The 27,248-nt window shown below is 31.0% G+C and overlaps 1 protein-coding gene and 1 long non-coding RNA gene across 10 annotated transcripts in view; one reads left to right on the plus strand and one right to left on the minus strand.

Annotated features, from left to right (window-relative positions):
* The first annotated feature begins 1,982 nt into the window (after positions 1–1,982).
* Positions 1,983–8,458, plus strand: LOC134715143 (uncharacterized). Its single transcript, XR_010106614.1, has 3 exons — positions 1,983–2,051; positions 2,533–2,599; positions 3,330–8,458. It is a non-coding gene; the product is annotated as an uncharacterized LOC134715143 (long non-coding RNA).
* Positions 8,459–13,508: 5,050 nt separating this feature from the next.
* The window catches only part of LOC134715144 (amyloid-beta A4 precursor protein-binding family A member 1-like), a 78,265-nt gene continuing 64,525 nt past the window's right edge, over positions 13,509–27,248 (minus strand). For all 9 annotated transcript variants that reach the window (XM_063577097.1, XM_063577096.1, XM_063577095.1 and 6 more), the window contains 4 exons: positions 21,893–22,105; positions 19,992–20,111; positions 19,180–19,320; positions 13,509–18,357 (listed from right to left, as the gene is read on the minus strand). In XM_063577097.1, the coding sequence (XP_063433167.1) occupies positions 18,286–18,357; positions 19,180–19,320; positions 19,992–20,111; positions 21,893–22,105 (546 nt within the window). In that variant the 3' untranslated portion in view covers positions 13,509–18,285. The remainder of the gene's footprint in view (positions 18,358–19,179; positions 19,321–19,991; positions 20,112–21,892; positions 22,106–27,248) is intronic.

Below are 27,248 nucleotides of genomic sequence, written 5' to 3' on the forward strand. Positions count from 1 at the left end.
TAAGACTTGTGGTATAATATATCTTAAATACAAGTACGTATATAATTCCTCTATTTAAACAAATTTTATCATCATTAAATAAGTTTACAGGGAAAAAAGGTAATTGCACTAGGCTTAAAGTTGTAAATTTGAGGTCAAATGGGGGTGTTTTTTGTTGACTTAAGGTTCTAAAATTTTGAATTAATCACACCCATGTCATTGTAAAGACTTGTGTGCAGGCTTTGGCTAAACCACCAAATGAAGTACCAACAAAATTACAATTGTTCACCAAATAATACCCTGAAAACGGTCCCATTGATGCAGGTCAGGATATGAAGCTTGAAGGAATGTCTTTTTCATTTATATTGACCAACAGCAGTCTTATAAATATAAACTAATTTATAATTTTAGTTTATGTTCCTGTAGCCAGCCAGTCCCAAGTTTCAGTCAAGATGGCAGATGGGTATCAACTGGATGGAAGATGAATTAGATCTTCAACCAAGTCCAAGGCTTTGCCATCTAAGCAATCAAACAGCAAGGATAGCAGCTGGAAAGAAGATTAATTATTACATTGATCTTCAACCAAGTCTGAGGCTTTGTCATGAAAGAAATAATGCAAGTATATTCAAGCCAATTAATTCTGCACATTATCTGGAAAAAAGTGATAGTCTATAAGGATTATCTAAAAGGCAACACACATTTTTGTTATTTTGCACATTTACAACACATTACAATTGATATTTATCAGTTTGATAAATGTTTTTCAGGTACATGAATAAAATTTTATAACATGAAAAGTCAATCCTGATAGCATTTTTACTTTAAGGGAGACTAGTACAATAAACAGCAAGAATGGTTCTTTCAGTGGGATATAACTCACTATTACGCAATCAGAATACAGAATAGATTAATAAAAATTTAGGCTGGCAATTTAACAAATTTGTCAAATATATAATTCGTGTCAATTTTAATTCCTTTTTAGGTTATAAAACAGTGCCAATGTTTTCATGAAGGGGAGTAAGACTTGTGGTATAATATATCTTAAATACAAGTACGTATATAATTCCTCTATTTAAACAAATTTTATCATCATATAATAAGTTTACAGGGAAAAATTTGTACTAGGCTTAAAGTTGTAAGAGTTCAAATGGTTTTTTTTGTTGACTTAAGGTTCTAAACTTTTGAAGTTTTTCCTCCCTCAGCTCACTACTGATGACCTCTATTTTTGGCGGTATGAACCAAACAGGAAGTTGTATAAATGATTGTTTTTCCCGGATTTGACTAAAAAGCGATAAGGTTTTTTTGTTCACAAAATAAGATGCTGAAAAAGGCTCCATTGATGCAGGTCAGGATATGAAGCTTGAAGGAATGTCTTTTTCATTTATATTGACCAACAGCAGTCTTATAAATATAAACTAATTTATAATTTTAGTTTATGTTCCTGTAGCCAGCCAGTCCCAAGTTTCAGTCAAGATGGCAGATGGGTATCAACTGGATGGAAGATGAATTAGATCTTCAACCAAGTCCAAGGCTTTGCCATCTAAGCAATCAAACAGCAAGGATAGCAGCTGGAAAGAAGATTAATTATTACATTGATCTTCAACCAAGTCTGAGGCTTTGTCATGAAAGAAATAATGCAAGTATATTCAAGCCAATTAATTCTGCACATTATCTGGAAAAAAGTGATAGTCTATAAGGATTATCTATAAGGCAACATACATTTTTGTTATTTTGCACATATACAACACATTAAAATAGATATTTATCAGTTTGATAAATGTTTTTCAGGTACATGAATAAAATTTTATAACATGAAAAGTCAATCCTGATAGCATTTTTACTTTAAGGGAGACTAGTACAATAAACAGCAAGAATGGTTCTTTCAGTGGGAGATAACTCACTATTATGCAATCAGAATACAGAATAGATTAAGAAAAATTTAGGCTGGCAATTTAACAAATTTGTAAAATATATAATTTGTGTCAATTTTAATTCCTTTTTAGGTTATAAAACAGTGCCAATGTTTTCATGAAGGGGAGTAAGACTTGTGGTATAACATATCTTAAATACAAGTACATATATATGGATGATCTATAAGGCAACACCCAGTTTTGTAATTTTGCACATTTACAATTAAAAAGTGCAACACACAAACATAGATATTTTATCAGTGTGTTAAGAGGTCTTAATATACAAGTCTGTATATAATTCCTCTATTTAAACAAATTTTATCAACATGAAATAAGTTTACAGGGGACAAAAAACATGCACTTAACTCAGGCTTAAAAGTGTAAGAGTAAAATATTTTTTTTTGTTGGCTGAAGGTTCTAAAAAATTGAACTGATTAGACATGTTATTGCAACAACTAATGTATGCAGACTTTGGTTAAACCACGAAATAAAGTACCAACAAAAATACCATTGTTCCTCAATCTAAAATGAGTTAGTGCCCAAGAAAATAAGGAAATCCACAATCATATACAAACCATATTCCTACACTGATTTTATATATTTTGTGAGAACTTTTGATTTTCCTAAACATTTTACTTTTCAGGCTAGCAATAATTACTGCTTTTTAGTATGGATAGAGTTTTGGAATTATTATTGGAGTGACTTTTGAGGTAAGAAAGAACCATTGCATAGGTTTATGAACTTAAGAACCGCTCAAAAATTATAATACCAAATAACCATGGAATTTATTTTAAATTTCAAGCAGATGAAATAATGCAAATGTCATAATTTAAAATAGTTCCAAGTTCAAATAATAGCCTGTTATTTGTTAATTACAGATCACGTAAATGCCCTTAGATTTTGTTAAGCCTGTGACATTTAAGACAAAAGCTAGACATGTGGTTTTCATGGAAGTCTAAGGGTGAAGTATGATTGGCTGATTTTTTATTAGCATGACACAGGAAAGTCTGGGATAAGACAGAAAACCATCATACTATGTTAAATTGTTTTCCATCATGTGTAGTTGACCATAATGTACCACCATTTTAATTTGACAATTTTGAAAGAAGTTATGGGAAGTCTTTCACAATTTTAAGTTTTGTGATCATAAGAAAACTTCTGAACACAACTCCTCTAATCGAGACTCTAGCTGTTACAGAAAGCTCCTGTACCTAATTGGATTGTTTTCCCACGTATAGTTATAAAAAAAAGGTATGATTGCTTGAAAAGTTTCTCTGCTTTAATTGTATAATGTTTTAAGCCATTTGCCCATACTGGCGTAAAGTGCTTTTCAAAAATTTCAATAAAGAAATAAAGTTATTCACAGTTTAATTGCTATTTGTTGCCTGTTACAGTTTCTGAAAATATGACAGAAAATTGAAAAGTGTTATTCTTTTTCAGATATTAATTACTGTGGCTGAAGGATATAAATGTGTGATTATTTCTCCATACTCCTAAATTAGAGATGTTGTGAAGATTCTTAACATGTTGACAGCTGGGCGCTATCTCTTCAGAAGACATAAGATTCAAAATCCCCATTCTGACACTGACATGACTGCCAATCTGTGTATCCTGCCTTAGTATTATGCACTACCAAACAGATACCTTACTTTGACATGTATTTTACTGCTTGTCTGAAGAAGACCAAGAGTGACCATATTTCCTTTTGGGTCTTTCTAACTCTACCAAACAGTTTCCAATATGAACAGTTCATATAAATCTTGCATACTTCTTCTTGTATCATATGCATTTTTTTTTATGGATTAAACTGTAAAACTATTGTAATTTTAGCACTACCAGAGTAAATGAACTGTTTTACAAAGCATTTATTTAATTTTTCATGCATTGAGTTATGCCAAATCCAAAAAAATAGTAGAATGTTGATGAAACATCTTACTTTCAAGGAATGTAAAATAAAAGTTTCTGTAAAACAATAATTTGTGTACTAAATGTAATGTAAAATTTTGTATATTATTGAATTCATATGAAACTTTTTTCTTCTTCTGTTGGATAGTTAGTGGTTCAAATATATGACAATTAAGCATAGAAATAACCAAAAAGAAACAAATTACTCTTTCCTAAATCTTCTATATGCACTTTTATATGTAAATGTGTGTTACAGCCTAAATTGACCTGAATTTATTTTTAGTCATGCATCGCCTTGGACCATTTCCTAACTTTGTGGTATGCTATTGTAACTTTTCCATCCAGAAAGAATTATTTATGGCAAAATTGCTTTTAATTTGGTGGACAAAATTACAACTGTTTAGAAGCACCCCTATTTTATTTAATACATGTACATAAAACAACAAGCCCCCTATTAGTATATGGTGAAATGGGATAAAATCAACTTGGTTGTCAGAATTTGTGATTATCTCCCCTTATTAAAAAGAACCTATGCCAGTGTAGGAATTTTACAGGAAATATTTTGCCTCAAGTCTTAAAATAGGCCTAAATCAAACTTGATTCATCAAACACCTTGTTTTAAAACTTAGCAGAACAGTTAATATATATGCTGGTCAATGCCCGTCCTCTGCAAATTGGATAACTGTAAAGAAAGTCATTAAATGATAAACAATTGTTTCTTTGATCTAAAAAAATGAATTTAAACGGGTAGGGGTATACAATAATCAGCTAATGCAAAGGTTGTCTGATTTGATTTCAGTAAATGTCAATAAATAGGCTTTAAATTTTATGATGAAAAATAAGGGGAGATAATTTTGACATTGTAGAATCCTGACTGCAAAAGTAGTAGGAATGAAAATTTCCATATTTTTTATCTTAACAGCATGCTAGGCTTATTTTGAATAATGAATTTACAAAAAAGTATAAATTTCGAAAGTTATTGTTAATTGGAAAATGAATGAGAGGTTTCCTGATGTTGATTTTAACTTCATCTTTTGAGGAACATTTTTATGCATTTGGTTCTAACCTAACCTCAATAAGTAAATTCGTAGTTTCCATTTTCATTTAAAATTAATTGCATAAATTTACTTTAGGTAAAAAAATAACATCATTGTAGACATATATCTTGTTCATTTGAGTCTTTTAAAGGCTATCTCTTTACTCTAAGATGTTTTTTTCAAACCCCTAAAAAAAGTTTGCTAAACTGACCTGTAAAATAAGATTTTTCTTTCTTTAATTCGTAATTATCCAATATATGGATCTATTTGTCCATCAATATCTCCAATTCAAATCTCCAATATTTAATCCCTAAAGTTCATGCCTCAGGTATATATATGTAAAGTTGAGTTACATTAAAACAGAATTTAAGGTTTCAGCAACACCTGAGGGATTGCTGCAGTAATTTAATAAGATAGACAAGTTTTGGTTACCCTGATCAGGATTAAAACTACAGAAGAGCAAAAAATTCCTAAGTGATGATGTGTTCTTCACAATTTGTCACCATAAGAAGAAATTACAAATAGAGAGTGAGTGAAGGTATGACAGTGAACTGGATTAAGAATGTTAAATAAAATATGTTTTTGCAAATTTGGACGACAATTAATTGGAATTATGTACCATTTCAACAATAGAAGTAGTGTAGACTTGCAAATCCATACCATTACAACACTGGAAGTAGTATGGTTGTCTGAGCGAAGCCAATTGGAAGTATGTACCTCTTAGTGAAGCTAATTTGGAGCACACCCTCTGTCTTGTTGTGAAGCTGATTGGAAGCAGTACATATATACCTCTGTCTGCTAAAGCTAATTAGAAGCAGTACCCCTGGCAGAAAGGTCCCAATTAGAAGTACGTTACTCTGAGGGAAGCCAATTGGAAGCATGTACCTCTGCAAAATTTGATTAAACAATATTAAACAAATTTTATTTAACATTCTTTTTAAAGTTTACTTGCATACCAACTCTCATTTTCTATTTATAATTACTCCCCTTGTTGACATTGTGACGTGCAAATTATCACTTCACCATTTAGTAGATCATTCTAATAAATTACTACAACACACGATCAAGTATTGTTATAAGGGTAAAATACTTTATTAATTTTAGTTTATGCACCTTTAAATGATAACTAAACGCATTTTTTGGAAGCTAAGGTTCCTCAAGGTCTATAGGGAGAACGATATAAATTTGCTGTGAAGGGCATATGATACATTAACAGGGGAGGTAATGACTTTGCTACTGTCAAATGTTACTTTTAGCCATGTCAAATATTTACATATAAGGGAAAGACCCATTTTTTGACTGATTTAACATGAAAATGAATTCACGGACCTCTCTTTTTAAAAATCACATTAGGCTTGAATATGTTTAAAGATTATTTGTGCCAATTTGAAGAAACCACCAATGGAATTGTTCTAAATAAGATAAATATGCATCCAAAAATGACGTTTCTTTTACTGAAATCGTGACAATATGTTGTTACACAAATTTAACTCAAAACACACTTAACATGTAGAGATGATATTCCAAGTTTTTTTTTTATTACAAACCTCCCCTTGTGTTTATATTTTATGACTAAAAAGTTCAGTAAGTCTTTCCATTACATGGAAATATCCAAGAAACCTAAAGGTCCAGTAATTGTCTAATATTTGACTGCTCATCTATTAATGTAGCACATGAAGGTACATGTATTATTACATATTTGAATTGACTAGCCTAGGTGAATAAATAGCTTGTAAGCAAACTTTGGGTTTTTTATTTTTAATAAATTTATTTAAATGTTAAATACAATAAATTACTTTTTGTTTAGATTAAATTGTCAGAGGATGGGGTAGAATCATCGGTTCTTATAAATTAAGTTAATGAATTCATAAGAACAGACTTTGCAATCATATCAGTTTGTTAATTAATATTTGTGGTCTGGAAAAATCCTTGAAATAAAATAATTACTCATGGCACCAAATAGATTTTACTAGAAATTATTTTGTTATGTAGTAGTTTTAAGTGAAAATTGAAACTCTTAATATTTCTTTTAACAATTTTAAATTATAAACCTCATATATACTTTAAAAAATTTGTTTTTAATAAATGATGAAAAAAGTTGACAATTTTTAATTTAAATTCAAATTGCAGATTTGACATGATAAATTCATTACTTTTATTAACGTTCCCTAGTAAGCTTTAGATTAGAAAATCTTGAAAAAGCAAAAGAAAAAAAGTGTACCAACAGTGAAAGGATTAATAATTTCAGAATGAATTCAAAGTTTTCCAATGTATATAGCTGCATATTAGGAATTGGTATTTGTTTACTTGACAAAAATAGGATTTTTATTTTCAGTCTTTGGGTCATGTATAAAAAAATGGATTTTCAGAAAGTTGGCTTCTGAGGCTTGAACTTCTTTTCTTTACACTTTTGAACCCCAACCAAAAAGATACACTTGTTTTCTCTGCCAATTAAAAGTGTTGTGTTAAGGTATTTTGTAGCATGATGCCTTATAATTAAATTATGCTTGTGTTTCATAGAATTATGGTTGGAAATATTTTGAAAACCTAGCTTCACTCTACCCAGAGTGTCAAGTTTCTTTTTATATACTCTAACTTTTACATGATCATGTATTTTGTTTTGAATAGTTCTCCTTTATTATAGTGTCCAAAGTATAACTCTTGAGACAGTTCTTCCAAGCAAATAGTTACAAAACATTTTTCCACTACATATTGATTTTATCTGGTTTTAAATACTTCATTAATTATCATTATAATGATTTTCTTTATGTGTATATGTTTATGCTTATGAGTTGTATTCATGTATACTGTATGTATAATAATTCCCTAGTCATAAAAGTATAACAGGAATTGATTGTTTTCTTGTGTATGTGTTATACATGTTCATGTAGGCGTAGGAATTTTAGCACCAAAATATTTTAGTTGTAAAGTGACATCTTTATGTATTTTATTTCTAACTTGAACTTTGAACATTGTATTTTTAGGGATGTTTTTACTTACATATTTACAAACAAAACAAAACAATATTCGTCCGAGTATGTCTCGTGAGACGACTTGTCGCATTGGGTCGGAGCATATATGACTGTTTATGCACCGATGGGTCGGACCCAGGTTTCCAGTTATCCCATTATTGGGTTTGTTTGGTTGTTCCTGGCCGGCGAGGTCGTTGATGATCGAGTTATTCACTTTTTCAGTTATTCAGTTTACATTCATGTCAACCATATTATATCTCTTGTTAGTATAAGGTCTACTTTACTAGCTAAGTTGTACCTAATAGTATATTTCAAGGTTTTTGTTATTAGGAATAATTGTGGTTATTGTTTTTTTCATATATTTATATATTAAGACACATTTATATAATTATTTAATAAATTCCGTCGTCCACTATGCTTGCTGGGATATAGGCAACACTATATATATATTGTATTCATTTATGCCTTATAATAGATATAAGCGTATAGGGTATACATATAGTTATTCAAATGCAAAAGGTTGACATGACATTATTTCTCTAGTACTGGTACAAGTTATTGAATTCATATTGTATAATGTATGTTTATATTGATAATTTGTCTTATTAAATGGCAGCTCACAATATGCTGTACTTGAGCTAGTCAACAAACATAAGTTTGTGTTGTGTTTTTCTTTAAGGAGTTAAAGGTTAAATATGTTTAGGTGAAAGAAGACGAATGTATGATCCTATGTCCTTCAAGCTGTCAGAGTTATTGATAAAAATCAGATGTGGTATGATTGCCATTTAGGCTCAACTCTCCACAAGACACCAAATGACCCTAAAATAAACAACCAAATGTCTTGGTATGGCCTTCAACAATGAGCAAAACCCATACTGAATAGTCGGCCATAAAAGGCATGAAATGACAAATTTAAAACAAATCAAACATTTGTTTTGTTAACCCTATATATTTGAGGGAAAGAAGTTAAGGCAATATTATATATATTTTATATATAAGTATGTCTGAACCAGTGATGACTCTGCAATAGATTTTATCCATTAGAGAACCAGCAGTGATGGTGATACAAAGGCTGACAAAACATTCTGTATATAAAATTCCTCTAATTATCTAGTGAGCGTTTTTGGCATTTTCAAATGGCAGTCAGCAGGGTTTAAGAATATGCGTTGTTGAACCTGCTGAAGTCAAATGTGTTTTGTTAAAATATACTTTTTCACTTTTTGGGTCTTTTGGAAAATGCTGTTGGTGCTGTATTTAGACCCCTGTCATAAGAAATTTGTTGTGCATGCACACATATAAAAAAATTGCTGGTTTTATCCAACACAATCATGTTGGAACCTTGTTTTTAATTAAGACTAATTTATATTTTTATGTGAATAGACTTGTATATAAAATTTATTTGACATAAACTTTGTTAATACCCCTGCTATAAAGAGTGGTATACGTATAGTGATGCACATGTCCATCCATCCCTATGTACTTCTGTTAGTACTGTAATTTCCACTCCAGGTTTCAAGTACAGCTTGAACAAATCTTTTGAAATATCAAGGCAATGTCATGGACCATGAAATTTAGGGACAGTTAGATTTTTATGGTTTTGACATAAGTTGAACAAGAAATGGCCTAGTTACTGATAAAATATGGGTTTCCATGATAATACTGCTTGACCAAATCTATTAAAATGAAGTAGTTAAAAAAATTTGTGGTATGATTGTCATTGATACAAGTGTCCACAAGAGATAAAATGACACAAATTCACAACTATAGGTCACTGTACGGCCTTCAATAGTGAGTAAAGCCCATACCATATAGACAGCTATAAAAGGCCAAGAAATGACAAATGAAAAACAATTCAAACGAGAAAACTAATGGCCTAATTTATTAACAAGAACGGAAAACAAATGTGTAACACATCAACAAACAACAACCACTGAATACCAGGCTCCTGATTTGGGACAAGCACATACATACTGAATGTGGCTGAGTAAATAAACCTGTTAGCTGGATCACAACCCTCCCTAACCTTTGACAGTGGTGTAACAGTACATGTATAACATAAGAACCAACTATAAAAATCAGTTGAAAAAGGCTTATGTAACTCATCAGATTGATACAAATAAAAATACATTTAACAAAATCAGAGTGGATTTGATGTTTTTCACATTTACTATTTACTAGTTATGCCTATAGTTTACCATAAAAAATGGTATTTTGTATAATATTTCGGTATATATGTTTCTTCTGAAATTCAGTAATAGTACTATTATTACATACATATAAATAATAGCGAAGATGTGTTTTACAGGTCAGTTTGTATACATGTATGTTGTTTTACATGCTCATTGGGAAGTGTAGATTGTGTAGTGAATTTTCTGCTGAAAATTGGCTTTTGTAGTCACTTGGCTTCCCTCGTAAATTTTTAAAAAAATCTTTGAAAACTATGAGACCAAAGGAGTAATTTAAGTTCATGAAGGATAAAAATTGGCCTTTAGAATTTTAAATGCAAGCCACACACATATTGTATCTCAGCAGATACTGAATTGCCTTTAACAAAATCAGTAGAACTATTATCTGTAGATTCAAAGTTTGACATACCATTCGATTACCCATTGTTCATGGCTTGAAATTTCTACTAAGAAGTTTGCACCTAATGTCATCATTAGAAATATGAATGATTGTGTTACAGATTCGGAACGTCATCACATGTAACCACTCATCACTGTAAACGTACTGACCAACCATGAAGCCATTCTGTTTAGTGATACTTCACAAAAGACTTTAAAAATTGGAAAACAACACGTTTAATAATTTCTTGCGTCGGAAGCGCTTTTCTGGATATACCTTCATCAGGAACGTTCAAAGCCAAACATTTGAAATCCAAAGATATATAAGTACCAAAAATCGTTGAAGAGCTACATGTCAAAAATACCTAAAATAAATAGCCAAATTTGTCTAAAGCCAACTTTGCCTGAGGAGTTGAAACCTTAGTTTCAATAATTTCAAAATTTATTAACGGACAATTTTAGTAAAGCTTGTTTTAAAAATCATGTCAGTACTGAGGGACCGACTACTTAGCTGATGATACCCTCGGGGACTGACAGTCCACCAGCAGATGTATCGAAACCAATGATCTGACGATCTGACAGATCCGAAAACAGTTCATATGTTACCATGTCAAGCTAATGACCAAATATATGTAATTTGACTCTAACTATTTAATGATTAGGTGATTATTTCAGTAAATATATGTATTGGTTAAATGTACCCAGCATTGTAAGATGTACATGCATGGCCGTTTGAGTATACTTACTTTTAGATCCTTGGCTCCTCTGGGGAGCATAGGCATATGACGAACTCCCTCTATCTAACTCGATTTAGCCCCAGTATTTCTAACTATAAACAGTGGGCCAGTTGTATCCTTGCTGCTTTACATGAAATTATGTGTCCCTGTGCCAGTTATTTCTTTGTCGTTCTCTATTTCTTTTATGAAACATTTTTTGTTTCTTTTCTCAATTTAATTTCTTTCCGCTTTATAAAAAGCTTCTATTCAACGCGATGCATATTGATTGTGGTTTTTAAAACTAGAGGCTCTAAAGAGCCTGTGTCGCTCACCTTGGTCTATGTGCATATTAAACAAAGGACACAAATGGATTCATGACAAAATTGTATTTTGGTGATGGTGATGTGTTTGAAGTTCTTACTTTACTGAACGATTTTGCTTCTTACAATTATATCTATCATGAACTTTGCCCATTAGTAACAGAGAACTATATTTGGTAAAAATTTACATAAATTTACCAAATTAATGAAAATTGTTAAAAATTGACTATAAAGGGCAATAACTCCTTAAGGGGTCAACTGACCATTTTGGTCATGTTGACTTATTTGTAGATCTTACTTTGCTGAACATTATGGCTGTTTACAGTTTATCTCTAACTATAATAATATTCAAGATAATAACCAAAAACAGCAAAATTTCTTCAAAATTACCAATTCAGGGGCAGCAACCCAACAACAGATTGACCGATTCATCTGAAAATTTCAGGGCAGATAGATCTTGACCTGATAAACATTTTTACCCCTGTCAGATTTGCTCTAAATGCTTTGGTTTTTGAGTTATAAGCCAAAAACTGCATTTTACCCCTATGTTCTATTTTTAGCCGTGGCGTCCATCTTGGTTGGTTGACCGGGTCACGCCACACATTTTTTAAACTAGATACCCCAATGATGATTGTGGCCAAGTTTGGTTTGATTTGGCCCAGTAGTTTCAGAGGAGAAGATTTTTGTAAAAGTTAACGACGACGGACGACGACGACGACGGACGACGAAGGACGACGACGGACGCCGGACGCCAAGTGATGAGAAAAGCTCACTTGGCCCTTCGGGCCAGGTGAGCTAAAAAACCAGTTGTTGGCATGACACAGGTTATGTTCTTCTCATATTTTATGATAGTATGATACTAAACCCCTAACGAGAGGGATTGTACCTGATATTCATATGATGAAGACATAATCTTTCAATCAGTTCAATTGAGGTCTGGAGCTGGCATGTCAGTTAACTGCTAGTAGTCTGTTGTTATTTATGTATTATTGTCATTTTATTTATTTTCTTTTGTTACATCTTTTGACATCGGACTCGGACTTCTCTTGAACTGAATTTTAATGTGCGTATTGTTATTCTTTTACTTTTCTACATTGGCTAGAGGTATAGGGGGAGGGTTGAGATTTCATAAACATGTTTAACCCCGCAGCAATTTTGCGCCTGTCCCAAGTCAGGAGCCTCTGGCCTTTGTTAGTCTTGTATGATTTAAAATTTTAGTTTCTTGTGTATTATTCGGAGCTTAGTATGACGTCCATTATCACTGTACTATTATGCATATTTTTAGGGGCCAGCTGAAGGACACCTACAGGTGCTGGAATTCTCGCTACATTGAAGACCCATTGGTTGCCTTCGGCTGTTGTTTGCTCTATGGTCGGGTGGTTGTCGCTTTGACATATTCACCACTTCCTTTCTCAATTTTATTTATGTCTGGATTGCTTTATCCTTATTCTCATCTCAAAGTCCACCAGGCATCTTAAAATGTTCCCTTGGTTAACCAACCTTGCTTGATGTGTTTTGGTTACTGGACGTTTTATTGACTATCCAAGTTAGGGTAGGCTTTCGTCAGCTTTCTATCGCTTCACATCATTTGGAACTCTTGGTTTAATAGCTTCCTTGTGAGCAGCAACCCTCTATCAAGAAAATCATGATAGGAAATGCAAGCACTGGAATATCGTATCAAAAATCAATAGTCATAATTCTATTAAACAAAAACAAATCCAAGTAATAAACGTGAAAAGCTCGGGAAACACATCAACTACTAGCGATGGAAAACAACGGAACAACAGAAACACTTAACTACAACAGAAGAAAACGTCAACATACATAGAAACAGACTATAGATATCAGCTGCCATATTTTCCTGAATTGATACAGGTCATTTTCAGGAAAAAGAGTTGGTTGAACCTGGTTTTATGGCTAGAAAATCGAGGTATGTGTATTGATAGTGTCCCGTACAGTATGAGTTTTGGACAATGTTGAAGGCTGTTCAGAGAACTTAATTCATTGACAGTCATCAACATTATTGTTTTTATATACAAACACTGAGTGATATTAAAATCTCACTTTCAAAATACAACAAAGTACTTATAGAATTCAAACAAAAATTGCAATTTGACAATCGACTTTATTTCAAAAGATAAAACATGTTAAATAATAGCACAATCCAAGCATTCACCACACAAACACACTTAAAGCATCCCTGGAATGTTACACATATGTCAGAAATGTATCTTTATGTTACTATCACTATAACATACTGGAACATTGTAGTATTAAAAAATCTCTTGCTATTTTATATTTTGATCATAAGGTATATGTATAAGCCAACAATAACTTCCTTTCCACAAGAAACTTAATTATTTCCTTCTTTTATCATTCTCATTCTTTTCATACTAAAAAAACTTATGTATTGTATCAATTTTCAATGCCATATTTATATTGTTTGTAGAAGTCACGAAAAGATCATTTGAATTTCTGTTCATCAAGCTTAAACAATGTGCTTGCTTTATCATTCCTAATCTATGCACTTGTATCATTCATTCTTTTTGTTTTTAATATGACAAAAATGTATTCTATGTCTATTTTAATATAATTTTCATATTAACAGAAAATTTAAAAAATGCATTACTTATAAGCTGATAACATACCAAACATTTAATTACAATGTTAAAGAATAGAAATGGTTTTATTTATCTCCCATCACTAAACTGGTCATGAATTAGGCTACGAGATGAAGAGGTTTTTTGAAGACAGGATCACAATGCAATTCTTAACCATCAAAATAATCACAAAGCAAATCTAAACAAAACAAAGGTATCTGAATATGATACCTTATTAACCTACTATTGGCAATAGATACATAAAGTAGCATATTTTTTTTAAAATATACTGGAGCTTTGAATGATCAATAATAAATGAAGTGTAACAATGCGGTGATCAGATTTTCTGCTCAAGTTTTAATTTTTTATGACCATTCATACATCACATTCATAAGACTAGAATATATTAATTTATATCACAATATAACATATACATGATGGAAAACATTTTTGTGATTCAGAGAGATATAAACAGACAAAGGGAGATAATCACATTAAATTAAACAGAAAAATACAAGTATATTGCTATTAAACATAAAAGTTACACATAATATAAAATAATAGCTAACATCTTATATTTGTTGAAAATAAAATAAAATATTTGTTTTTAGTTTATAGCTGGTTAATTAAGTGTTTTTACATTAATTGCATATGCAATAGATTATAATGCAGAATTCTAGAGGTTGAAAAATTTGTTGAAGTAGATGAACAGTATTATTTCCCAACATAATCTATCTTAAAACGATATTATATTTTGGTTTGATATCAAATTAACACTATACACTTAATAAAACTATCTTCAATTTAACCTTGTCGGTTAATTTCTTTGTAAATCACTTATTTTTTTGGACAGTTCAGAGAGTTTTGTATATCAATATGTCTGAGGAAGATCACTTTACTCTCAAATCCTACTTTTATTTTATATACTTAATAATGCTAAGAAATACTATATGTTTATGTTGTATGGTCATTTGATTATTTATTCACACGACATCTTGTCAAGAGACAGGATAGCGAGATTAAAGGGTTGTCAGACGGTGAGGATGTCTGTTACCGAATGAATACCATCAACTGTTTTAATTGGCCGATTTGTTTTATGGTTGTTTAATCGTTGACATGTATCCCAGATCTCTATTAATTCATATTATTCAAATGAAGCTATATAAAATTTACTTACCATTAAAATTTCAAAGAGGAAAGATTTATAGATTTATAGATTTTTAGTGTTTGCAGCTAGCACTAATTACATACTTTACTTTTTTATGGCTTAACTTTTAACAATCCAAATAATATCAATCACATTGCACAAATATGTTTTATCACAGATATTATTTTAATTAGACACAACATTATCTCAGGCAGTAGACAGCTGTTCAGCAGCAATTATTCTGTTTTCTGATTCATATATATTTTAATAATTACCTCCCTTACCAAATTCTTTACTGTTAGCACTTTTATAAAAGTAAACTGCTGAGAATAAAAACATGAATATATAGAAGCACTAAAAGTACAGTAATTTCATAAGTTATTGCTTGCATTTGTAATTGAGATTGTGAACAATCGACCCATGTGAAAGTTTGTGTTTTGAAATTTTAGGAAAGCTCCATACAAAAAATGCCATATAAGCATAAAATGCCAGGTTTATTTTGTCAACACCTATTTTGTTGCAATTCTTGTGATAAAAAAAATCACAAAAACTTCTGAATTAACAGTTTTCAATTTTATCATTAATTGAAATAAGCTTTTTATCAAAATCTACAATGTTATGGTATTTGCCATTAACTGTCCCTTTAAGTACATATAAAATACATGGTTAAGATGACAACACTAATACATATGTTGTACATCACAGTCTGCTTTACAGCAGTTACCTACCACATATATCTTACATTATACTCAGGTCAGAAACCCATTGATTAGTATTTAAAAGTTGAAAAAGTTTTTGTTTGTTCACAGCTATGTTTAACATCATATGAATAAATCTACACAAGTCTCTCAAATTTTCATCCAAAAAGGGTCTTATATTCCTTATGTGTTGCTCTCTAATAGTAAGTAAACAGTTTTTGTCTGTATTTTTTTATAAACGACTTAGTAATAATCTATTTTTCTGGGGATAAATACTTTTTCATTAATTTTTTTTTTATACATGTCTGATCCACATGTTCAAAAGAAATTACTTTTGGGTACCTGTACCATTTTTTTACCTGTGGTAATGAGAGAATTGTGCACCTTATTTAAATTTGACTGTTTTAACATTTATATACAGTGCATGAATATAAGTATTATCATCTACATTTTTTTTTGCAATAGATTTCATTTAAACACATATTTTTATAGGCATTCATGGATGGCATGTAACAAAACAGGTGTTAAAAGATGTAGAATTCTATGGTTTGTTTTGTCTTCAGGTGTTTTCTTTCATTACTTATGAGATTACACTTAATATCATTTACAGTTAAATATATTTAGCAAATTTTCAGACAAAACAAAATTGAGTTATTATCATCAGAAAAAATAAAGAAGATTGTGTGAAAATTCAGAAATCACCCAAAAATAATTTTTTGAAAAAAACATATTTTATCGTACAGAAATATAAAGTAAATAAAATTGATGAATACTTATGTCCATGTGCTGCACATATTGCATTGCAATACTCACAGTATATGTTATTATTTCAAGCTTACAGTGAAATAATGTAAACATTGTGAAATCTTAGTGATCACATGATCAAATACATTACAAATTAACTTATGACAATGAAATATTTTACTATTTAAAATAAAATACAAATAGAAAACTTTACAAAAGCACTTTAAAAATACATAAATCAAAACAATATTTGGCATTAAAACATTTGTATCATATAACTTTGAATACATTTGTAGATTTATATGAATTAAAAGCAGCATTATTTTGTATCATATACAGAAAACAAACAATTTGACACAACACAACCATAGTTATTTCTTATCAATGCTGGAAAATGACTGATGATCAAAGATAATATAGGTATGAATGTTAATTGTTTCAAACACAGACATGTCTTGCCTGTGCAACTTAATTACAAACTTTAAACAATTGTACCCCTAAGTCTTGCTTCCATGACAGTTGTGGCCAGCATGAAAGCAAAGAAGTAACTGAAAACACATCATTAAAGCCTTGTCAGAGTGGAGGTATTTCAATGCTGTCAAAAAATACTGCAGTCTTTGTTTAGAATAAATTGGTGTGCCATCATGACTTATGTTTCAGGAAGTTTCAATTTCACGGATTGCTTGAGTTCATATATATAAACAATCAATATTCTATGATTAAACTTTTAAAGCTTCCAAAAAATTCTTCATGAATTCCCATAATTATAAGATTTGTAGATAACGTTTAACCTGCTTTTTTATTATCTATATCAGGGAACATACCATAGCACAATCATAATATTTACTGACAAACTTAATGTTGGTGGTGATCTAGGATGACTTGTGACCAGATCATTTTGAGGGGGGAAATCTGAGTTGGCTTGGTTTATAAATTTCTAAATTCAGATAAACTAGAAACTATTCACTCTCAAACCTCATCAAATATTCAACAGAACACATCATATCAACTGTTCAGATCATAGAAATGTCACAAAAAATATCATGAAGTTTTGATAGGTTGAGGGATAAATTTTAAAGGTATAACATACGTTAAATGTATCTGTTTTAGCATCAAGAAAGAAATATAAATTTTTTGCTGGTAAACATGAATATTCTGTAATTTGAGTAACTTGTATATATGCAATTCTAAGATTGGAATATAAAAAAAAACCAAAAAACTCTTTTGTATTGACGATGAAAATCACACCAAATCAACTTAATCATTGAATAACCAGATTTTCCTTTAATTGAACTTTGAAATATTATCAGCTCAAAACAATAGGAAGCTTTTGTAGCTAGTTTGCTGCACTCATTTGCTAAAAATATCAAAACTGCAATTCACAGCTATTTTAATATATATATCCAGTAAACTAGATAATCTTACATAATCTCACATGTCACATTCTTTAAAATCATACCATATGATATAAACTGAAATATAACTTGAATTTCATCTGATATTAATGTGCCTACTCAAAAGAAGCTTTAATTTATAGCAAATCCAGTGGAAATTAAAGGATCTACCATCTATCAACTTCATGATATTTTGTGACAACAAAGTGAATGAAATATTTTAAAAATGGTTGGTTTTTAATGACAAAATATGAACTTAAATGAAATAAAAAATGGTTGTTTAAATGACATAATATGAACTACATATAATGTGGGGTTTCTTGTCCAGTCAACAGTCTAAATATAGATGTAGGCATTGTCTTCATGTGAATCTGAAAGTAGAAATACAACAATTAATGTCATAAATTTTATCTTCATACAATATTTTTGCATTATTATCTTTTCCTTTGTATCATGAATTTAGGGATCAATGAGAACAGATCAATTATTGCCCAAGCTCCTGTTTATTTATATCAATGGCATCTTAACACTTAATCCATGGGAGGTTGGATGTGTACTGAATGATATTTTAGTCTTAAGATACATGATTTCATTATAAGTCATTATTGCGTTGAACTAGCTTTCCTCAACTGCAAGTAGTGTTAGATCTGTACTTTATTTCGTTTGTGTTTTTGTTAGTTGTATTTGTACTTGTATGTATCAATCTGATGAGTAAAACACTTTTTAACTAAGTTTAATAGGTTGTTTTGTTAAACACAACCATTCCAGATTATAGGCAAGTTGTAATTCCCTCTGGTATCTTTCACCCCTCTTTTGGGTTCACATTTTTAACCCTACCACATTCTATATATGCCTATCCCAAGTCAGGAGCCACTTTTTGAGTGGTTGTCGTTTGATACTGTTCATCATATTTGATATTTGTTACTTGTTTTGTGTAGTTTGTTTTTGTGTTGTTCAGTGGCACCACTGTACCAGGTTATTTGAGACCCTTGGACTAAGCTCCAAATATTAACCCTGTGAAATTCACGGTGAAATTATGGAAGTGCCTGTCCCAAGCCCGGAGTCTTTAATTCAGTTGTTGTTGTTTGCTACTGTACATTATTTTTGTTAGTTTTATCATTTTTAAAGTCATATTGGAACCCCTCATTTTAGCAATGTAGTATATAATATATAGAATATATAATTGTACTTACCTCTCCTACAGAATTAGCTAATAATGCGACAATTTTTTCATGAGGTACTGCTACTACACTTTGGTTATTTATTTCTATAATTCTGTGTCCTACTCTTACACCGCCTCGCTCAGCTATTCCTCCACGTAATAAACTACATATCTAAAATATTTTAATAAATTGAAAACCAACCATAATAGTTTAACCAATTATAATTTTTAAATTTCTTTTTCTGTTAAACCACTGTTTCTGGTTAGGGGGGGGGGAGTGTATATATGTGCATTAAAGAAAATCTCACGCTACCCATATTTCTTGCAATAGATCAGATCAAATTGAAATTTATTTAGAATTATTTAAGCAAGAGTTATAAATTGAAATCAGTAATGGTCAACATACTTAAACAGCTGACTTCAGGTTATGTACCCAACTTTTTGTTTTTACAAATCTCTTCACAACATTAATATGGAATTTGTGATTTGAATTGAATTTTTTAAACTCTGTTACATTTTCTGCTGTAAGCCTGCTAAATACAAGTGGACTCTCCTATGGGACTTTTATAAGCAATGAGCATGTGGTCTATCAGTTTTCAATTTTGCCATTAATTAGATAGATGTCTTATAAATCTTTAACAATTGGTTTCACCAGCTCAGCTCTTGTTTGAATTTTGATTACTGTTAGGATGGGAAAATCCATTAGATATACTATAGACCTGTAGATCTGTAAATATAACTTTTAAATTCTTTGGTCTTTGATGCAGTTGTCTCACTGACAATCGTACCTCATCTCCAAAAAAAACACACAGTATGAAAATAATTATTTGCTGAATTACATACCACCCCATTCTGTACACTAAATCCCAGCTGATATTTGACATCAGGCCGCTTCACTAACACTTCTACAACAGGTGGACACGGTACAACAGATAACTTCACAACAGTTTGTTGTTTGGAACTCTGGAAAATAAAAATTACAATCATAAAAGATATCTCTGTTGGCACTAATGTAAAAGAAGCTATAATTGCTTACATCCACTTCATTTGAACTCTGGTTGATAGTTATTTCTTTGGCATTCATACCACGTCTCCTTATTTGTATAATTAAAATGTAATCTGTAACAGGAAAAAGATAGCATACATATCAGTAAATGTGTCACACAGAAGCATGGTACCAATTATTAAGAAGCATTGATTTGTAGTTGCTAAGGTCATCATTATAGAGACTATTTAGTTTTGGTTACTGATGTAAAAGTTGTATACAAACCAAATTGAATAGAAAATCAGCTTTTACATGTCACAATCAACTCTATGACTATCATTACTGATAACGTAAATGACCATTTTAATATGACGTCCTTATTACGCTTTGTAAACAAAGCCGTGTTCTAATGAGCATAAAAAATATGTTTGACACATGCGCACAAACTTACTGTGTATATAAACGTTATTTCCATCGTTCTCCTTTAAAATGTATACATTTAAGCAGCAGGAATAAACTTTTATTATATACTTTTTATAAAACAACATATATTTACCCTGCTTGTAGTTTTCAAACTTATCAAATATGAAATGTAATGCACAGACTCCTCCGAAAAAAAACCGGGAAAAGCTTGAACATTTTTACGGTATTTTCGTAAGTTCCACCTATAAAATTACTCTATATGTCCTATTAGAATCGAAATAATTCCTTCGTGTCATGCTCTATGCTCATTTTAACATGGGTAGGCATTATATTTGACCACATTTTACACCTCGCTAACGCTCAGTGTAAAATATGGACAAATATAATGCCTACCCATGTTAAAATGAGCATAGAGCATGACACAAAGGAATTATTTCTTAATTGTTATGACTATCATTACTGATAACGTAAATGACCATTGTTTTTGTTAAATAACAATGATTCTGCCTCAATTATGTCCCTTAATACTGTAAGTTCTATGAAAAATATCATTAATTTATCACGGAAGATGTTGACATATTTTCTTTTTTCAATTTCCTATAGCTGGAGAGAGGAAAAGAGATAAGGAATTCTGTGTCTATCAAGCTGTCTAGAACGTGACACTTTCAAGAAGCACAATATCCATTCAAAGCATTCAACCAGCAAAACAATTTTTCTACATCAATGGAGTTTTACCTAATATGGCTCCAAAGGTCTAGTATATTTAGACTAATAATGAAGACTTTGAATGGAAATTTTCATATTGATTCAAATAAAGTAGAAATGTATATAACTTGGTATGACAATGGCTAAAGCATGGATAAAATGTCTATGATTTTTCTGCTGTTGTACTTTTGAAAGGTTTGTGTAAATACACTTTATCACAACTTTTCATGACCAGGAGCCATTTCAAACTTGATATGTTATAGACTTTTGACTATTGTTGATGTGACTGGGATGGATTCTAGTTTTTATTGTATTATATAATGTTGTTTCACTGACATATACCTAGTACAACATGTAACTCCCTTTATTCAAAGTACAATATATTCTGTAACAATCACCAATGGTCAAAGTTTGGAGTCGACCATAAGCTTGTTTCTATTTCTATCATCTATACATCTAACCTGTTAGTTGTTTATCATGTAATTACATAAAATCTGCATGGTCAAACAGATCATATATTGTTATTTAATATTGCTTGTTTCCTTATTATGTATTGCTCTCAATATGTTTTGTTTGCTATAGCATAGGTAACACTTTCTGCAATAAAGTGTTCATTTATTCAATCATTTACCTTTATGTAATTTTGACAGGATGACAATGGTAAGCCGACCAAGCTGACACCATTGACAGAAATAATTTGATCTCCAATATTCATCATGCCACATCTAGCCGCTGGACCAGTAGGGGCCATGTTAGCTACCACCACTGTAGGGACCATTGATCCCCAACCAGATTCTACTATCACTACTCCTAAACTTTCACCTTTCACCTTTGGTACTATCACCTGAAATAGATAATAAAAATAAACACTTTTTATTGTTTTAATTATTTTGTAATTAAAAACACTCTAATTCACATTAACAACTTTTAAATGTGGTTCAAAATCTAATTTTCAGTGTTGCCCAACGACAGTATGTAGTGTACTGGTAGTAATTTATTTGTTCAAACTGTTTAGGTGGTAAAACATGTACCCTTGAAACCTTAATTGGAAAGGCTTGTCTTAAACATATACTTAAAATAAAGTTTGCACTGTGAGGAACATTTACTGTAGGATTTGTAATCAGTCTATATGGGGATTTATGTTTCTTTTGTATAAAACAAAGATTTTCAAAAAGAAAAGCAGTTCAAACATCATATTTGAAGAACATTAAAAACAAATGTTCAATATTCAAAAGAACCTGCTGTTCCTGTAAATCATCATGTTGAATTATTCAATAACCTCACGGCTTAAAGGAAATTTTATTGTGATTTTCCATCCAATATTCACAGACAAGTAATATTATTGAATGTTAAATAACGAAGAAAATCAAAAGCAGGTTATGTTCTGTATCCAATTAATCTACTAGATCTCTAGTAAAAAGGAAGAAAAGTCATAAAGACCAAAAAGACTTCTATAAACAAACAAAAACATCAAATTACAATGACAGATCTTGCTATGGCATGTCATAAGTCTTTTAACATCAAGTTCTTAACGCTTAAAGTGCTAATAGTGCATTCCTCAAAATCGATTTCGGCAGATTGCATTCCAATTAAACTTTATTTACCTTAGAGCCAGAAACCAAATTTGAAAATCCAAACAAACAGTTATCAGATAGTATTCCTATTTAGTTAACTAAAAAAAACTGACTCTTGAAAAAAAACACCATAAAAGTACATCTTCATTAAATAATCTTTTAACCTCTAAATCATTTTCTCAAATTGGTCTGCAGTGAAGAAAAAATCGTTTATCAAAACCAATACGGTTATTCCGTGTTGACATCAAAACACATCAATTTTCAATTTCTTAAGAATCTCTTAGAGACAGATTTTTTAATTAGTGTCAATGTGCTTCAATGATAAGAAGCACACATTTCATAAATACATTACAGAGGTACAACTTCAACGACAGAAATACGTTTCTAACATAATTATTTCCGTTCTACGGTAAAAGCAGGATGCATGAACAGGAAAAAATGGGAAAAAATTGTCAAGTAATTGTATGGCTTCTGTCATTAACTGAATGAATAATTCAAAATGTTAATGGAATGCCTTTCACAATTTTGACACCTTTTTTCTTTAATGGACAATTTACCACTAATCAATTGCAAGGTCTTCTGTAGTGGTGTTAGGTTTTTTAAATTATCTACATTTTCCTCGGTAATAATTGATCAAATTAAAACACATTATGTATTGATATTTTCAATTTTATTTTAGAAATAATAAAACACCAACATCAGAAACACTTTTCCTTTTATGTAATTAAGACTGTATAAAACTTCAAATAATTGAAAAGTGGAGGGAAATATTTTAGAAATTCTAAAAGCTTTGTCACGTAATGTCATTGTAAAGATTTTGATTTTCAAACTTTCTAATATCTGGAATACCTTGAGGTCTCTCCTGAGTGTTTTTTTAATCCTTTCTTTATAGTCACCTTATTCAACTTTTTATTTATTTTTTTAATTTCATATTTATTCAACAGGAGTATGTACACACCTTAAAACAAGAATGTGTCCTAAGTACACAGATGCCCCACTCGCACTATCATTTTCCATGTTCAATGAACTGTGAAATTGGGTAAAAAATCTAATTTGGCATTAAAAGGCATTAAAATTAGAAAGATCATACCATAAAAGGAACATATGTCTTCAACTTCATCAAAAACTACCTTGATCAAAAACTTTAACCTGAAACTCCCACTTTCATTTTCTATGTTCAGTGGCTTTAAAATTAGAAAGATCATATCATAAGCAACAAGTGTACTAAGTTTCAAGTTGATTGGACTTCAGCTCCATCAAAAACTACCTTGACCAAAAACTTTAACCTGAAACAGCCACTTTCATTTTCTCTGTTCAGTGGACCGTAAAATTGGGACCAAAAGTCTAATTTGGCTTTAAAATTAGAAAGATCATATCATAAGCAACAGGTGTTTTAAGTTTCCAGTTTATTGGACTTCAGCTTCATCAAAAACTATCTTGACCAAAAACTTAAACTGAAGTGGGGCGAAAGGACGCAAGGACGAACGAACGAACGGAGGCATAGACCAGAAAACATAATGCCCCTATACTATTGTAGGTGGGGCATAAAAACAAGCAATTTCATTTGTAATATCACACGGAAATGTCTATCCTGTTTTAGTGACCACAATTGAATTTATGTTGAAAATCTTTCTCAGATAATGGTTTTACTACAAGTATCATATAGACTAAACATTGTCAATGATCCATGTAAATGAGGTTAAGTATGGACATGACTGGAAACACTCAATCCTTCAAGAACCATAACTCCTGAACAGTGAAAGTGAAAATCCTCAATATCCAACTTCAGTTCATTAAAATCAGTGCACCGACACTATTAAGCAGCTGCCCCCAGTCGTACATCCCCAAATCAATAACTGATTTTCCTTCCCAAATCTGGTTTAAAATCATTAATTACACCTTATGTAAAATCCTGGATTTTGATTGGTCGATAGCCAGTGTATTTTTCACCAATTTACCGTTATCAAATGAATATCTATTATTGTTTTACGCCGCTGGGGTATTTGCCAAAAGGATATGCATTTTTTACCCTCTCTGCCTTGGTATTTGCCAAAAAATACTCTATCCGACTGCACGCTTGTAACGTCACGATCATCAATGTATTTTTGAACATTAACATGCAGTGTAATCAAACAGATATATCCTGTTCTTGAGAATGAATTTCCCTCGCCTTACGGCTCGCGAAATTTAACATTCTCTCAACTGGTATTTTTCGCAAATACCCCTCCTTAACATGATATATCTGTTTAAAATTCTATTTAAAATTTCATACACTAGTAGAGGAAATTAGTCTCAACATATCAACCCTGATAAGAGACACAAATGTATATGAAATTCTGAGGATAGATTTCGTGAAATAACATTTTGGGCAGGCTGAATTTCATAAAAAATTTTGGAAACTTATCAGATCTCTAACACAAGCTTATGGTTAAATTTTTATAAGTCATAATACTTATAATAACCTATTTGTTTACTGATTTATTTTTGCATTTCTTGACTTTTTTTTTCTTTCGCCAATTAAATCAATGTCAACTGTGGACATGTGCTATAACAGAGTCAAAATACAAAATCTGTTAGATATTAATATTAGAGTATTGCATAACAGGAACAAATTGTCTGATGTCAGAATGTTACTAACTATCCCATGAAATGTTGTATTTTAATGTAAGACAACAATTCATTCAATTTGTTGGTGTAATATGTCTAAGTGAAAACAGTCTCTTGAGGTTTACTTATGTCTTTTATCTTTATTAAGATGTTAAGTGAGATCTCCTCTCTGGAGGTTTGACTTGTCTTTTTTCATCAGTGAATGTCGAATATTCAAATGAAATTCAGAACAGAAATGGGGAACGTGTCAAAGAGACAACAACCCGACCAAAGAGCAGAAAAAAATTCATTCAAACCATTTTTTACTTGTCAGTGTTATCAAGATTATACAGCATGAAGACTGTGTTCAAGAAATAGCTTTTCTGCTTCAAGCCTGACATTCATTTTTAGAACAGTTTTAAATATATTCTATTAGCCTGCAGTAGAAATTCTTAGAGGCCTATTTAACAAGCCTACACTGGTGGGTCTGGCTAAGCCTGAAGATATTCATATATTTTTTGAAAAAAATGTTAAGGAAAAAAAAATTAAAGCTTATTAAAATTAAAATTTAAGTTTAAACAAATTTTAGTCTCCTAAAATAGATTCATTTATCAGCTCAAAATATCCATATCCAATCTTTTTAAAGCAAAGAAATTCATTTTCCTAAACATTAAAATAATATTTCAAGGAATTATTTTCCCCTATATTTTTGCACTTTTTACATATGGTACAATAAAGAAAGTTGTTACATAAACCTAATTCAATAAGTAAACTATTAATTACAATTGATTGAGTTGTATTAATTGCATGTCAATTTAAAAATGAGATTCTATATTTAGATGAATGATTTTATCACCTTTATAGACCTGTGATTTGTAGAAGATTGGATTAACTTGCAATTAAAAGCCCAGAAATCCAGTTAACTTATGTGGTTTCTATATGATTGAGATGAAGATTGAAATTGTCAATGCATGGCTTCTTCTTTCTTTAAGTTGTGACATTTTAATGGAAACTAATATAACTTGTTGGTGTTTCATTAAACCTTCCAGCCTTAAATCAGTTCAGGTTTTCTTAATTTCCTCCTTTGTTAAAACATGTAAATAACAAACATCACTAGATTCAGAGGCCCATAAGAGCTTCTTTTGTTAATCATCTATCAATTTCATTGTTGTGAAGGAATAGGTCGAGGTCAATTGAAAACTGTACCATGGGTATGAGGACCTTGCAAGGAATGCATATACTAAATAAGGTTATCCTGTTACTCATAATAAGAAAGAAATTAACATTGCAAAAAAAATTCAAAGTCACTGAACTATAAAAATTAGATCAAGAACAATGGACATATGACAGACAGACACTTCATATAATAAGGCTTCTATATTCAAAGTATGAAGCATCCATATTTTCAACCTTTTAAAATAGCTTTTAAAACACCACAGTCGCCACTGGACCACTATCTTTATGTTGAGCTTTCTGTGACAGAAGTTGCAAGCTTGACAAAAATAGGGCACATAAATTAAATGTTTAATTAGATTGATTACATCTGTTTTGATCTATCTGTAGCCTGTTCTATATAGGGCTCTTCAGGGTTAGTTCGGCAATATTGGATAGGGGGCAGATTTTCATAATAGAGGTAAAAATGGTGTGAAAAATACGGGAAAACATCATTAAAACAGAGCTGTTGCTTGGAAACACACATAGGATTTCCCACACTTTCATACTATTTCCACCTTCTTCCAAAAAATCTGCCCCCTATCCAATATGGCTAAACTAACCGTGAAGAGCCCTATTGAGAAGACTGCTTAAACAAATCTACCATTTCAGCCA

The sequence above is a fragment of the Mytilus trossulus genome, chromosome 4, assembly GCF_036588685.1.
Source record: "Mytilus trossulus isolate FHL-02 chromosome 4, PNRI_Mtr1.1.1.hap1, whole genome shotgun sequence".
In the NCBI taxonomy this organism is placed as follows: Eukaryota; Metazoa; Mollusca; class Bivalvia; order Mytilida; family Mytilidae; genus Mytilus; species Mytilus trossulus.